This window comes from Ovis aries, chromosome 18 (genome assembly GCF_016772045.2).
Source record: "Ovis aries strain OAR_USU_Benz2616 breed Rambouillet chromosome 18, ARS-UI_Ramb_v3.0, whole genome shotgun sequence".
Taxonomy (NCBI): Eukaryota; Metazoa; Chordata; class Mammalia; order Artiodactyla; family Bovidae; genus Ovis; species Ovis aries.
The window spans coordinates 62,323,528-62,336,197 of record NC_056071.1 but is presented as its reverse complement, the minus strand read 5'-3'; the positions used below and the strand labels follow the sequence as shown (position 1 = coordinate 62,336,197).

At 52.6% G+C, this 12,670-nt stretch overlaps 1 protein-coding gene across 1 annotated transcript in view; it reads right to left on the bottom strand.

Moving 5' to 3' along the window:
• Positions 1–11,475, bottom strand: part of LOC101117622 (cholesterol 24-hydroxylase) — a 28,348-nt gene extending 16,873 nt beyond the window's left edge. The window contains exons 1-5 of the mRNA XM_015102048.4: positions 11,233–11,475; positions 4,420–4,500; positions 3,588–3,669; positions 879–952; positions 340–426 (exon numbers count right to left, since the gene is read on the bottom strand). Of these exons, the coding sequence (XP_014957534.2) occupies positions 340–426; positions 879–952; positions 3,588–3,669; positions 4,420–4,500; positions 11,233–11,399 (491 nt within the window). The 5' untranslated portion in view covers positions 11,400–11,475. The remainder of the gene's footprint in view (positions 1–339; positions 427–878; positions 953–3,587; positions 3,670–4,419; positions 4,501–11,232) is intronic.
• Between the last annotated feature and the right edge of the window lie 1,195 nt (positions 11,476–12,670).

The following is a 12,670-nucleotide window of genomic DNA, read 5'->3' as shown; positions in this document are numbered from 1 at the left end:
TAAATGAAGAAGTCCAGATGAGGAGAGATGAGATCTGAACTAGGGGAGCGGCTGGTGGGCAGGGACCCCCACACCTCCAGGCACTGAGGTCATTCAGATCCTGATGCTCACAAACCACACGGGGGCCTCTCTACTCCTGCCCCCCACCCCCGGGCCTGCCTGTCTCTTTCTCTCTCTCTCTGATCAGTGATGCAGTGTCCTTCTTCTCTCCCTTCAGCCCAAGTGAGGCCCCTTCAAATGCAGGTGCGCCTTTTCCAAGCCCACCCAGGCTGGGAGCCCAGCACCACCTCTGAGCAACCAGCCGTGACACTACTGGGGCCCATCTGCGGCTTCGCTCACCTCCGGCTGAAGGCCAGGTCCATGACCCTCCGCTGTTTGTGCCAGCGCTCATAGTCACATTCAGACACCAAGCCTTGGCCAAACAGCCTGCAAGAGAGACAGATGCTTGATGTGAGAAACGGGGTGAAGAAATGAGAACTGACTGCCTGACAGGGTCAGCTCACCTTTCATTCAGGATAATGAGAATGTACTGGAACCAGACAGTGGTGACAATTATGCACGTGGAGAATGTACCAAATCCAGTGTGGTTAAGAAAGTAGGTTCTATGTGATGTGAATTTACCATAACAAATACATAAGAAACGGGGTGACTGTGTGTCCCAACCTCAGTGACCCCCCTATTCCCACCTGGAGGGGAAAGGAGGACTGGGAAGCTGCTGAAGACAAGAGCGGTGCCCACCACGGATGGCCCCTGTTGTGTGCCTGGCAGCCGGGGTATTGGGACTGAATGCTACATCCAACATTCTGGACCCTGTGGGCCCTCCACTAGCAGCCTGAGGCCCTCCCAGACTGCCCCCCAGGACCCCCCTCGAATCCTACCTCTCGCCAAACACAGTCTGGATCGCGTGGTACATCTTGGAGTCCTTGTTGTACTTGGTTGACATCAGGAACTTCTAAATATCCCCGAAAAAGCAACATGAGGTTGTGCCCCCATGAGAGGCTGCAGAGGACTCAGCAGTTTTCTGGGCTCTTGTGAAACACACCTCCAAAAAGTCACCCTGAGCTGAGTGCCAACAGTGGGAACACCCGTACGTGTGATCTCACCTACTTCCTCTAGAAGTCCTGTCTTTCCGGGATGAGGAAAACGGGGCATAGAGGGGCGAAGGGATTTTTTTCTGTGGTCACACATCTGGGGAATGATGTCGGGGAGGGGGCTTCCTCACTCCAACACCCATGCTCAGGAGCCCACACCACGCCACCTTGTACAGTGGCTAAAACAATAAAAGGCATGGGCTGCTCTGAAACCAGAATAGGAAAGGGGGAAAACCTGGTGGGAGGGCTTCTAGGACACAGAAGAGGCACTCAGCAAAGATTCAGTGTTGTTAGTGCCAACTAATCGTGGAAGTCAAGGAAGGCTTCCTGGAAGAAAGGTCCACTTCCTCACCAAGAGCAGGATGGTAGCAACAGTAATGTTAGCAAACAGCTTTTGAGGCAGCACCGCCCAGGGTTTGACAGCTCAGGCTGTGGACTCTGCTGGCTTAAATTTGAATCTGGGCTCAAAGATTCTTCCTCTACCGCTTGCTAACTCTATGACCCTAGGTGAGTTACTCACCTCCTCTGCCCCTGTTTCCTTATTCTGCAAGATGGGAATCAGGAGAGTGCCTGCCTGGTAGGGCTGCTGTGAGAGTGAGTTAGCTCCACATGAAGAGCGTGGAGAATGGCGCCTGGACACAGCAGGTGCTCTGCAAACTCCAGAACACAACGGCATCCTGCCGTTCATTTAAGGCCCCATCATCCCTAAGACGTGGGTGGCATTTCTATCCTCTTCTTACATCTAGATGAAAAACTGGCCCAAGGTCACAGACATGAGAAATGGTGGACACAGGATTTGAATTCAGGCAATTTGATGAAGTCCAGCACTCTTTAAAGGAACAAAACTAACATGATTTTGGGAAAAAAACCTCTTGCTAGTCTATTCAAGAAGGTAAAACTGAAATCGCTATTCTCAGGAACAAAAGAGAACACCACCACAGAGCTAGTATACATGATAAAGATAATAAATAAGTATGGCAGACAACTTTATACCAGTAATTTCAACAATTTAGAAGAACTAGGCAAATTCCTTGAATGACGCAAAACTCAAGAAAATATAAAAAACCCAAATGGTCATATATCAATCTTAAAAATTGATTGTATAATTTAAAGAAAACAGAAAACACTTCCCTTAAACAAAATGACAGGCCTAGATGGCTTCACTGGTAAGTTCTAGCAAACATTCAAGGAAGAAATAACACTACACCTATATAAACTTTTTCAAAAAACAGGAGAGCAAACATTTCCCAACTCACTTTATGAGGCCTATCAACCTGATTCCAAAGTCAGGGATCAAGAATAAATATAGAAACAAAAGTTCTTAACAAAAGATGTGTAAATTGTGTCCATGTAACCAAGAACAAACTGTATCATGCACAGGAATGCAAGGTTGGTTTAACACTTGAATGCTAGTCAATGTAATTCATCATACTAATATGTATCTTTCAATTTCTTTTCTCATTGAACATCATGAAGGTCTCGTGTATGGCTTTTGGGAGCATGCTTTAAAAAGTCTTAAACTGTGTCTGAATTTGCAATGAGGTTTTTAAAAAATAATAATAATAAAATGACTTTTAATGTCCTGTTAGAGACATCACGGTCATTCCACTTGTCTCGTGATCTAGACACAGAGTTGTATTTTATCCCGCTTAATCACCACAGCCACCCTTGAAGCAGAGCACTGCACCCACAAGTCAGCTTGGTACCCGCTAGGAGAATAAGAGCACCATTATTTACTGAGCACCAAGCATGGGCTGGGCGGCTCACGTGCATTATTTCATTCTTATAATCATCTGCGAGGGCAGCAGCATCCCTATTTGACAAACAAGGAAACGATGGCCCAGAATGACAATATAAATGGTCCGAGGTTCCACAGCCAGTTGGCGGCAAAGCCCAGTTCTGCCAACTTCAAAGTAGACTGTCTGATGCCCATTCTCAGTACCAGCGTGGCAGATGTGATCCTGCACATACTACAGGCCAGCTTATGCTGTCTGCCTTCGTTTCCTCGATTCCAAGATGAGGACCGGAAAGAGTCCCTACCAATTAAATGGGTTCATATTTGGAAAGTACACAGAAGTGCATGCTGAAGCAAAATCTGACCCTTTATTTATTCCTTCATTTGTTAAATAAATGGATCAACATTTCCTTCTCATCAGAGCCTTAAAAGAGAGGGGTTATAGCCCCAGCTCGCAGAGGAAGGAACTGCTCAGAGAGGTGGACTAACTGGACGTACGTGTACCAGTTCCCAACCCAGAAGAGTCGAACAGTAACTCACTGTCTACATCAAACAGCCCTGCTTTTAGGAGCACCCCCTCCCACCGCTACCAACAAAAGGTGGGTGGTTAGAGAGGAAGATGCTGTTCCCTTTGGAATCCTTGGGGACCAGCCCAGATCCGTGTGACTCTGCAGTGTCTCTCCCACAGTCCCTGGGGGAGTGTTTCATGCCCCCAACCAGGGAAGGGGCGGGCTCTCCTTCAAATCCACGCCGTTCCCTACCTTGACCGACTCAGGGCTCGTGACGATGACCGAGGTTTTGTGGAAGACATTGACCCGCACGACGGGCCCGTACTTTTTAGCCCTGGAAACCAAAGTGATGCAAAGGAGGCTGTCAACTACCAGAGATGTGCACATCATCAGATCAACCCAGGCTCAGCTGGAGAAACAAGGCATCCCACCCCAGGGGTGGGGGGCACTCAACAGGGGTCTGGAGCCTAGGTTCTGCCTTGGTGTCAACTCTGCTGAATTGCATCCCTCTCTGGCCTCAGTTTCCACATCCATGAAAGCAGGGTTTCTAATCTTCTCCTTTGCCCCAGAAGGTTGTGCTGGGAATCAAGCAATATCATGGCTTTGAGAAATGTAAAATCCCACCCCAAACACCAATGACTGTTACATAGTCACACACACACCCAATTTACAGATGAAGAAACTGAGGCTCAGAGAGCTTCCGATGGTTGATCTAAAGCCATGCAAAGTTGGCTAAAGGCAGAACTTGCCTTCTTCTTCGTTTTCTTTCTTTCTTTCTTTCTTTTTTTTTTTTTTTTGGCCATACCACATAGCATATGGGATTTTAGTTCCCCAACTAGGGATTGAACCCATGCCCCTTCGTTGGAAGCACAGACTCTTAACCACTGGACCACTGGGACTTCCCGGAGCTTGCCTTCTGAACCCGCTTGTATGAACCTGCCTGTCTGCCTAGAAGAGGATCTACTGGGGGTGAGAATGCCCTGGGCCAGGGAGGGGAGTGTGTGCTGGACTGGGGGTGGAGGGAAGCTGGCCCATGAGCAGTGGGGGCTGGGGTAGGAGCAACAAATACCAAGGTAGGACCCACCAATCCAAAAACACATCTTGGAGCACGCGGCCACAAACCTCATCCTTTTTCCAAAAGTAGGGGAGGTGTCCTAGAAGGAAACTAGAAGAAATGGGAAACATTAAGGTCTCTGGAAGTCACCATCAAAGAGTGCTCCCTTCCCCACAGGACCTTGTGGAGTCGGTATTATCAGGCCCACTTCACAGATGGGAGGACTGAGGCATGGAGAGGTACAGCCCTGGCTCAGGGTCACCAGGCAGGACGCGAATCCCAGGCTGATTGGCTCCAGAAGTTTTATTAGAAAGATGTAGAAGAATAAAACCATCTCCCTGGTGCAGAAGTTGGGGGTTGGCATGAGGAATAATATTTTGGCCACCTGATGCAAAGAGCCAACTCATTGGATAAGACTCTGATGCTGGGAAAGACTGAAGGTAAAAGGAGAAGAGGGCGATGGGGATGAGATGGTTGGATAGCATCACTGACTCGATGCACATGAATCTGAGCAAACTCTGGGAGATAATGAAGGACAGAGAAGCCTGGCGTGCTGTAGTCCATGGGGTCGCAAAGAGTCAGACACGACTGAACAACTGAACCACAGGGGGAATAACCTGAGACATTCACTGAACATTTATTAAATGCCGGGCACCATGCTGAGCCGGACTCCATCTGAACTCACACCTTCTGGAAGCAGATCTGTTACTCACCCAGTTAACAGGCAGGGCAACTGAGCCTCGGAAAAGGAAGCCACCTGGCCCCAAGGGCATGGCTGGTACCCGGGTGCTCTGCAGCCCTTCTCACCAGGGCATATTTTGGGCATGCTAACTCAGCAGTGTGATAACCAGATTGTAAACAAGCCTGTTTGGTGTTGCTTTAGGCACATTTCAAGGTACTGGTGAGTTCCTGTCTCCTGTTTAACTTTATTCCTGCCAAGCTCACTTACTGTAGCTTCCAGAATGGGTGACAATAAAACTGCATTTGGGGTTTCCTGGGTCATGGAACTCACATTCTCCTGGTGGGCGAGACAGAATCAATAAACAAACAAGTAAACAGGAAGTCAGATGGGAGAAAACTCAGAGTTGGGGGAAATAAAGAGAGCTGGGGATGGATGTAGCAGGGTTATTTTAAACAGGCAACATCACTTTAAGAAGGTGACATGTGAGGTACAAGGAGTGAGGAACTCATCCACACAGGTACCTAGGGGAAGAGCATGTCAGGCAAATGGAATAGTAGGTGCAAAGGCCCTGAGGTAGAAGCATGCTTGCTGAGTTCAAGGAACAGCGAGGAGGTGGTGTGGCTGGAGCAGAATGCTTGAGGGAAAGTGGTACAGGATGGGATTGCCAAGGATGGGGTTCAGATCATGTGCGGCCCTGCAGACTGCTATCCAAACTTTTGCTTTGACCTTGTTGAAGTGGAGGCCACAGGAGGGTTTTGAGCAGAACCAGAGATGGGATCTGGCTTGGGTTTTAAATGAACCAACCTCACTGCTACAAAGCAGAGAGTAAACAGGGCAGGCAGAGGTGGAGGCAGGGGCAACAGCGAGGGGCTGTAAGTGGAGGTGAGATGTCAGACGCCGAATGCATGCAGGTGGGTGGAGCCAAGGGGACAGGCTGATGGACTGGACATGGGGCGTGAGAGAGGGGTCAGGGATGACCCTGGGCTTTTGGCCTGGGCCACTGGGAGGCTGGCTGGAGCTGCCATTCACCAAGGTGAGGAGGCCTGGGAGGGGGAGCTGCTGGCAGCAGCAAACGCTGCATGCCCACCCCCTGCCCTTGTCCTTGCAGGTGGGGGCTTCCGAAGGCCAGCACCCTAGGCCCTGCTCTGTGCTCTCTTGGCTCTGCCTGCGGGAGGGGCAGGCTGGAAATCCCAGCCCAACAGCCCCTAGACCAGCCCTCCATCAGTGATCCCCTCTCCCTCCACCTCTAGGCAGGGACCACTGGGTCCCAGAGTTCCCCAGGGAGGTTGCATCTCAGTTGCCCCCAGAGGTAACTTGCTTTATTAGGCTTCTGACCTTCTCTCTCCAACCCCACCAGGATCCCCTTCCCCAGACTGCTTACACGTCAATTCTCATCTCAGGATGGGCATCTGGCAACCAGCCTGAGACAAGTGGATGAAACCGGAAGCCAGCCTTGGAGCTGCTAGGTGTGTGCTGCCCATCTCATGTGGAAAGGATGCAGGCAGGCAGTCCCCTGAGACTGCAGTTGAGCGAAGAGCTCCTGCCTAGAGATATCAGTGTGAGCCCTCAGCAAAGAAGTGGGGCTTACAGACCGGTAGACCACAAGCGGTGGGTGCAGAGAAGAGGTCCCAAGAGTGAGCCGCTGTTGGGGGCACAGGTAGGAAGGGGACAACCAGCCAGGGAGACTGGGCAGGAGTTGCCAGGTGGCGAGGCCAGAGACAGACAGGGGAAGCCTGTGAGGACAAGCTCCAGGAGGTAGGCAGGGACTGGCCCTGTCCCGGGCTGCGGAGGGGCCAGGCAAGATGGGCACCAAGCACTAACCCAGCTGCCCAGCTCCGTGGAGGTCACTGGGGCCTTGACCGAAACCCACTGGGTGGAGAGGCAGGGGTCAGAGCCCAAGGGGTGGGGGATTCTAGAGAGAAGGGAAGGGGTGAACGGGGGGCCCAAAACAGGCAGGCTTTGGAGGGGGTGTTGCCACGGGGGTGCAAAGCCAGGATGGGGGGCGGCAGCTGGAGGGATTGAGGGGGAGGAGGTTTGTTTTACAGCCTATTGTATAAAAATAGGAACGAAGCAGAAGAGGAGGAGGAGCGATGGGGGCGGGGTGGGCAATGCAGCGGTTGCTGAGCGGTGGAGGAGGAGGGCGTCCTCGGCCAGGAGCATCGAGGTCCCAGCAAAGCGGTACAGGGAAGGGGGCCGCTGTGGCAGCAGAACCCTGGAAGGAAGTTCGGTCAGGCTGCTCATTTGCTCAGGGAAGTAAGAGCGGAGAATAAAGGCTAAGCATGTGCTGGCTGGTGGAGAAAGATGCGGGACTGTAGGACTTCATTCCAGTGGCTGGGCGGAAGGGAGTTCAGTGGGCCGCCGAAGCCACTCGAGGTGAGTGGCTTTGAACTTACGCCACGCCACCTGCAGCAAGATGGACTGTGGGCATCACACATCACTGGCTTCATTTCCAGAATAATCCAGCATCCCTGGACACTCCCCAAAGTTGCATGTTTGGGGAGAATGCTTTCAGCTTTGAGTCCCCTGAGTGAGAACTGAGTCTAGACCCTCCTCCCCTCCCCATACCTGTCGGAGAATCTCTATCCTAAGCAGCAGAGTCCAAAGCCACCTGGGCAGGAAGATGAGCGACACTTCAAGAAGGTAAAAGGCATGGAGTGGCGCGGGGTCCCCACGGCCAGGCAAGAAAGGCGTCTAAGGCCCGTTCCTCCTTGTTCCTACAGGGGGCGCTGGGGAGGCGAAGACGGAGCGCTGAGACCAGGCGTTAGAAACAAGCCGGTGAGGATGAAGGAAAGAGGTGCCGGGAGACTCCTGGCACCGGGAGGGGCAGACAGAAGCCCACCTGGTGTGCCTCTGGTAGCAGACGGCATATGGCAGAGCAGCCCAGAGAGGGAGGGAGGGGCGGGCAAAATTGCCCCTCCCCTGCCTGGTGCTCAGCAAGCCTAGTTTCTGATAATCCCGCGATGGGCACCGTGGGAATCTGAGGTTCCCAGTGGATAGAGAAAGTGTGGGACAGTTACTGGAGCAGAAGTCATCTGGAGGGCCCACTGTGAGGCCACCCAGAGGGGTGCAGGGAGCCACGAAATGGTTCAGGGGTGGGCCACCCACTGGAAGTGAGGGTGAGGGGCCATGAATTTGCCTCGTGCCAGAGGGATGGGGGTGGGGGGGGGAGTGCTCAGCTGGGCACCCCAAGCCCACTGGATGCACACCCCCCAACAGAGCCAGCCATGCGTCTCCACCATTGCTGGGAACCCTCCAGCAACTGTCAGACCGCCACTACATCTGGCACCTTGGCAAGTAGGAGAGGGCAGAGAGAACCAATGCTGCCCAGGAGTTTTGAAAAAAAAAATTTTTATTACAAAATAAAAACTGAGAGAGAGAGAGACTTCATTGTCAAGTTTACAGTCATCCCACATTGGGGTAGGGGGTTGGTGGGAGGGTGTGGGGCTGCTAAGGAAGTTCAGAGTAGTGACAATACAGAAGCTACAGTGTCTGCCTGGGATCTGAACATGGGGTCTGTGTTTTCAGATGTCACATGGATTCTTGCAGTAGGATGTTGTTCGTAATAAGTACACAGAAGTGGGGCAATCAGGGAGGGCGTCATGGAGCAGGGGGCAGCCTGGTGACTCCTGCAGAATAAAGATGAGGAGTAGGGCTGGGAGAACACAGCAGCTGCCTCTTTCAGGGAAGAGGGTTCCCTGCCTTCAGGATGGCAGAGCCCCAAAGCACAAGGGGTGAATGCCACTACTGGAAGCTCAATACATACATAGATTTCTTGTCAACTGCGATGTTGCCAGTCATGGCCTAGGGACCCAAACTTTGAATGCCAAAGCATCAGATTTGTAGTAAAAAGAGGTTCCAGAACTTTTCTTCAGTGCAGTTTTGTATTCAACCAGCAACCAATTTTTAATCCACAGCCTTTTGCACATGCACTGTTCAGCTGACCTCATTAGAATAAAGACCCCAACCCACATTATATTCACATTATATAAAGACCCCAACTCCTCCACCCACTCACCCGCATCCCTGTAGGTCACATGTCAATTCTGCAGTGTAAGATCTCAGGGAGAATCCAGGCATAAAAGGGAAAGACACACACACACATGCTACTACATGGATGACCCTGGAAAACATTCTGCTAAGCTAAAGAAGCCAGACACAAAGGTCACACACTGTATGAGTCCATTTATATGAAATGTCCAAAACAGGCACATCTATGGAGACAGAAGGTAAATTAGTGGTTGTCAGGGAGTTCTTGGGGGATGAGGAGTGACAGCTAACGGGTATGGGGATTCTTTCTGTGATGATGAAAATGTCTGGAGCTAGCAGTGGTGGTTGCATAACTCTGTCACTATACTAAGAAGCACTGAATTGTACACTTTAAAGGGGTACATGTCACACATACCTAATTTTATTTTTTTAATGCAATTTCAAAAAATTGATGGGGGGAGAGTAGCAGAAAGGGGCTTGATTTAAGTTCTGTCTTCTCAAGACACAGAGACTGGCCCAGGCCTGCAGTGTTTGAAGCACTTGGGTTTACAAAAAGGTCAAGTCAGGAGGAGGCCTATCTGGATGAGTGCAAAATTCACAGTTCCAAGCTGTTGATGACTGATATGAAAACTTGAAAGGGCAACAGTGTACCTAACCGAACTGGCAAGAGACTTTTACCATCCATCTTGAATCAGAGTTTATCCAGGGTCTACTGTGCATGGACCAGTGCTGCTGAGCTAGGTGTCAGGGACACAGCAGTGAACAAGCCAGATACAGGCCCATGGGAGAGACAGACATTGAACTAGAGGTTGCATCATTTGGGTGACTTTATAAAATGATCATAATGTATTTGGGTGTGGGAGCAGGTAGGGCCTCCCCCAAAAGTTGGCATTTAAGCCAAGCCTAGAAGGCTGGGGAAGAATCATCTAGAAGGAGGGGAAAACACAGCTGTGAAGTAAGGGAAAAGGCTGGGAGAGAGCACCTGGGAGGACAAAGAGGCACCAGGGAGAACAGTTGCCTCCCTACGTCCCCAGTCACAAAGATCTTTCCTGAACCCACCAAACAGGGACTCAGGCTTCTCATGGCAGGGCATCCGGCTTGCCTTCCAGAATGTTGGTGTCCTGAGGTTTTACAAAGGGTGTTCTAATACCATGGTTTATTCATTCAGTCAACAAATATTTATTGAGCATCTACAAAGTGCCAGGCGCTGGGGATACACATGTGGACACACAAGATCCCTGCCCTCCCAGGGCTCACATTCTAAAGGGGGGAGACAGACAGTCAACAGGTGAACAGTCAACAGGTGAAAAGGAGGTAAGTTTGGGGATGAGGGCCCCATTGAGGAGTTTGGAGCTAGGAAGTGGGCTTGGGGAACATGAGGACCCTGGAGGAGGAATGCAGCTGGGGTGGGTGGGTGCAGAAAGACTGGGGACAGCAGTGAGCGAGCAAGGGGAGAGGAGTGGAGAGCAGGTTCTGAGAGCTCAGCAGGGGCCTTGCTGGCTACAGAATGGACTTGATTTAGATTTGGATTTAGTTCTAAAGTGATGGGAAGCTTCTGGAGCAAAGAAACAACAGCTTGATTTAAGCTTCAGAAAGGTAAGCTTCTGGTGGGGAGGAGGGAGGGAACGTGAATGGGGGTGAGAGCGGAGGATGCAATGGAAGTGCTAAGGAGAAGACAAAAAGGAGATACCAGGACAGAAATAGGGGAGAAAAAATAAGAGGGGGTAATGTGATCAAAGTACAGTGTACCCCAATCCAGGTTGAGTGACCTCATCCAAGTCCCAAAGTTAAGAGCGCCCACTTTAAGAGCCAGGCTGACCCGGGTTTAAATCTAGGCTTACCAACTGTGTGACCTTGGGCAGGTGACTTTGCCTCTGCGCGCCTCAGTCTCCTCGTCTGAACGATGGGGTAACAATAGCGCCTACCTAACAGGGTTGTCGCTACCATCACGTTGTCGGGGCCCAGCAGAGCGCGGTGGGCGCCGAGCAGCTGCTGCGGCTGTGAGTAATTTGTTACTAAGAATAGTTAGCGCCCCTCGCCTGGCCACCGTTTCCAAGCGGCTGCGCGCAGTGGCAAGGTTGGACCCCCAGCCCGGATGCCAGCTTGGACGCGGTTCCCCGATCCCCCCCATTCCAGCGCCCCATCCAGGCCCCCACCCCCACCCCCCCGCTCACCTGGGCCGCGGCGGCCCGGGGATGTGCTCGTAGCGGCTGCGAGCGCGGTGCACGAAGGTGCAGCAGAGGCCGAAGACGACCAGGACGGCGCTGCCAAGCAGCATCAGCAGCCCGGGGCTCATGGCTCCGGGGCCGGCCTGGCCGGGGTCGGGGTCGGGGCCGGGCATGGAGGGGGCGGGAGGCCGCGAGCCGACTCAGCTGTCAGAGCCGCGCGCCGCCTCGGCCCCAGGCCCGGCGCGACCCAGCACCGCCCCCACCCGCTCGGCTCCACCCCCGCCAGTTCCGACCCCTCCCAGGGCGTTTGGTCCCCGCCAACCACGTCTCCGCCTCCGGCTCCAGCTCTCGGGGCCGGCCCCAGATTTGCCCCGCCCATGCTTAAGCTCCGCCCCAACAGCAATAGTGCTCCGCCCAGTTCCTAGGCCACGCCCAGAGCACGTGATCTCCACCAATCACAATTAGGCTTCTGGCCCATACCCCTCAGCCCCGCCCTCTCCCCGCCTCCCCAGGCTCCGCCCACACCCCCTCAAGCTCCGCCCCAACAGCAGCTCCGCCCAGAACGCGTTGTCCCTGGCAACCTTAATTCCTCCCCTCTTACTGTCCTGGCGGCGGCGCTAAATCCTGCTGTCTTGTTCGCCCTCCTTGGCGAATAATGGCCTTCCGTGCGCAGTCCCAGGCCCCTTCTTTTCTCCCTAAACCTTCCTGGAAACCCCATCCCAGCCTCTAAATTTCTGTATTACGCCGACTGTTCCCAGACTTCTTTCTGGAAGCCCCAACCTCCAAAACGGGTGTCTCCCTTCACCGGGCAGGTGAAAAGGACCCTGGGTACACAGGGAGGCCTGTGTCTGCGAGTGAAGAGCACACGGCTGGACCGAGGCTGCCACTCAGACCAAGGGGAAGCCCCAGTGGGGGACGGCGGTGCAATGTCCTAGGCGTTGATCCAGGTCCGAAGGAGCTAGAGTTGGAATGGTTGAAAATCTGTGTGCGAAAAGTCTTGGTCAAGCGGAAAATGGGAAGTGTGCCCAGGGTGGCCAAAGGGTATCTTTGAACTAATAACCAAGACCTCCTTCCCTTTTATAACCTGTTTCCTCTTACCGATCCAGGTATGATCCAAGAAAAGCCCAGCTCTTCCGTCTGGGGCTTTTTAGCTCCCAACCTTTATACTCAGGAGCGACCCAGTATGAAAGGAGTAGATGGCAAGGGCCAGGTATGCCTCCCCACCCCCCGCCCCGCCCCGGTTCTCATCCAGATAAAGATCCTCCAGTCCAGAGAGGAGGCGTCCAAAGAGTTTAAAGTTGCTGGGTTTCTGAGAAAAGGACACTCCCTGGCCCCACTCATGGGCCAGAATCCTGAGAGATTTGGGAAAAATAGAGAAAGCCTGTACACCTCCTTCCAGGTACAGCCGGGGACAGTCCCCACCACGGGCATGAGTGTTCACGGT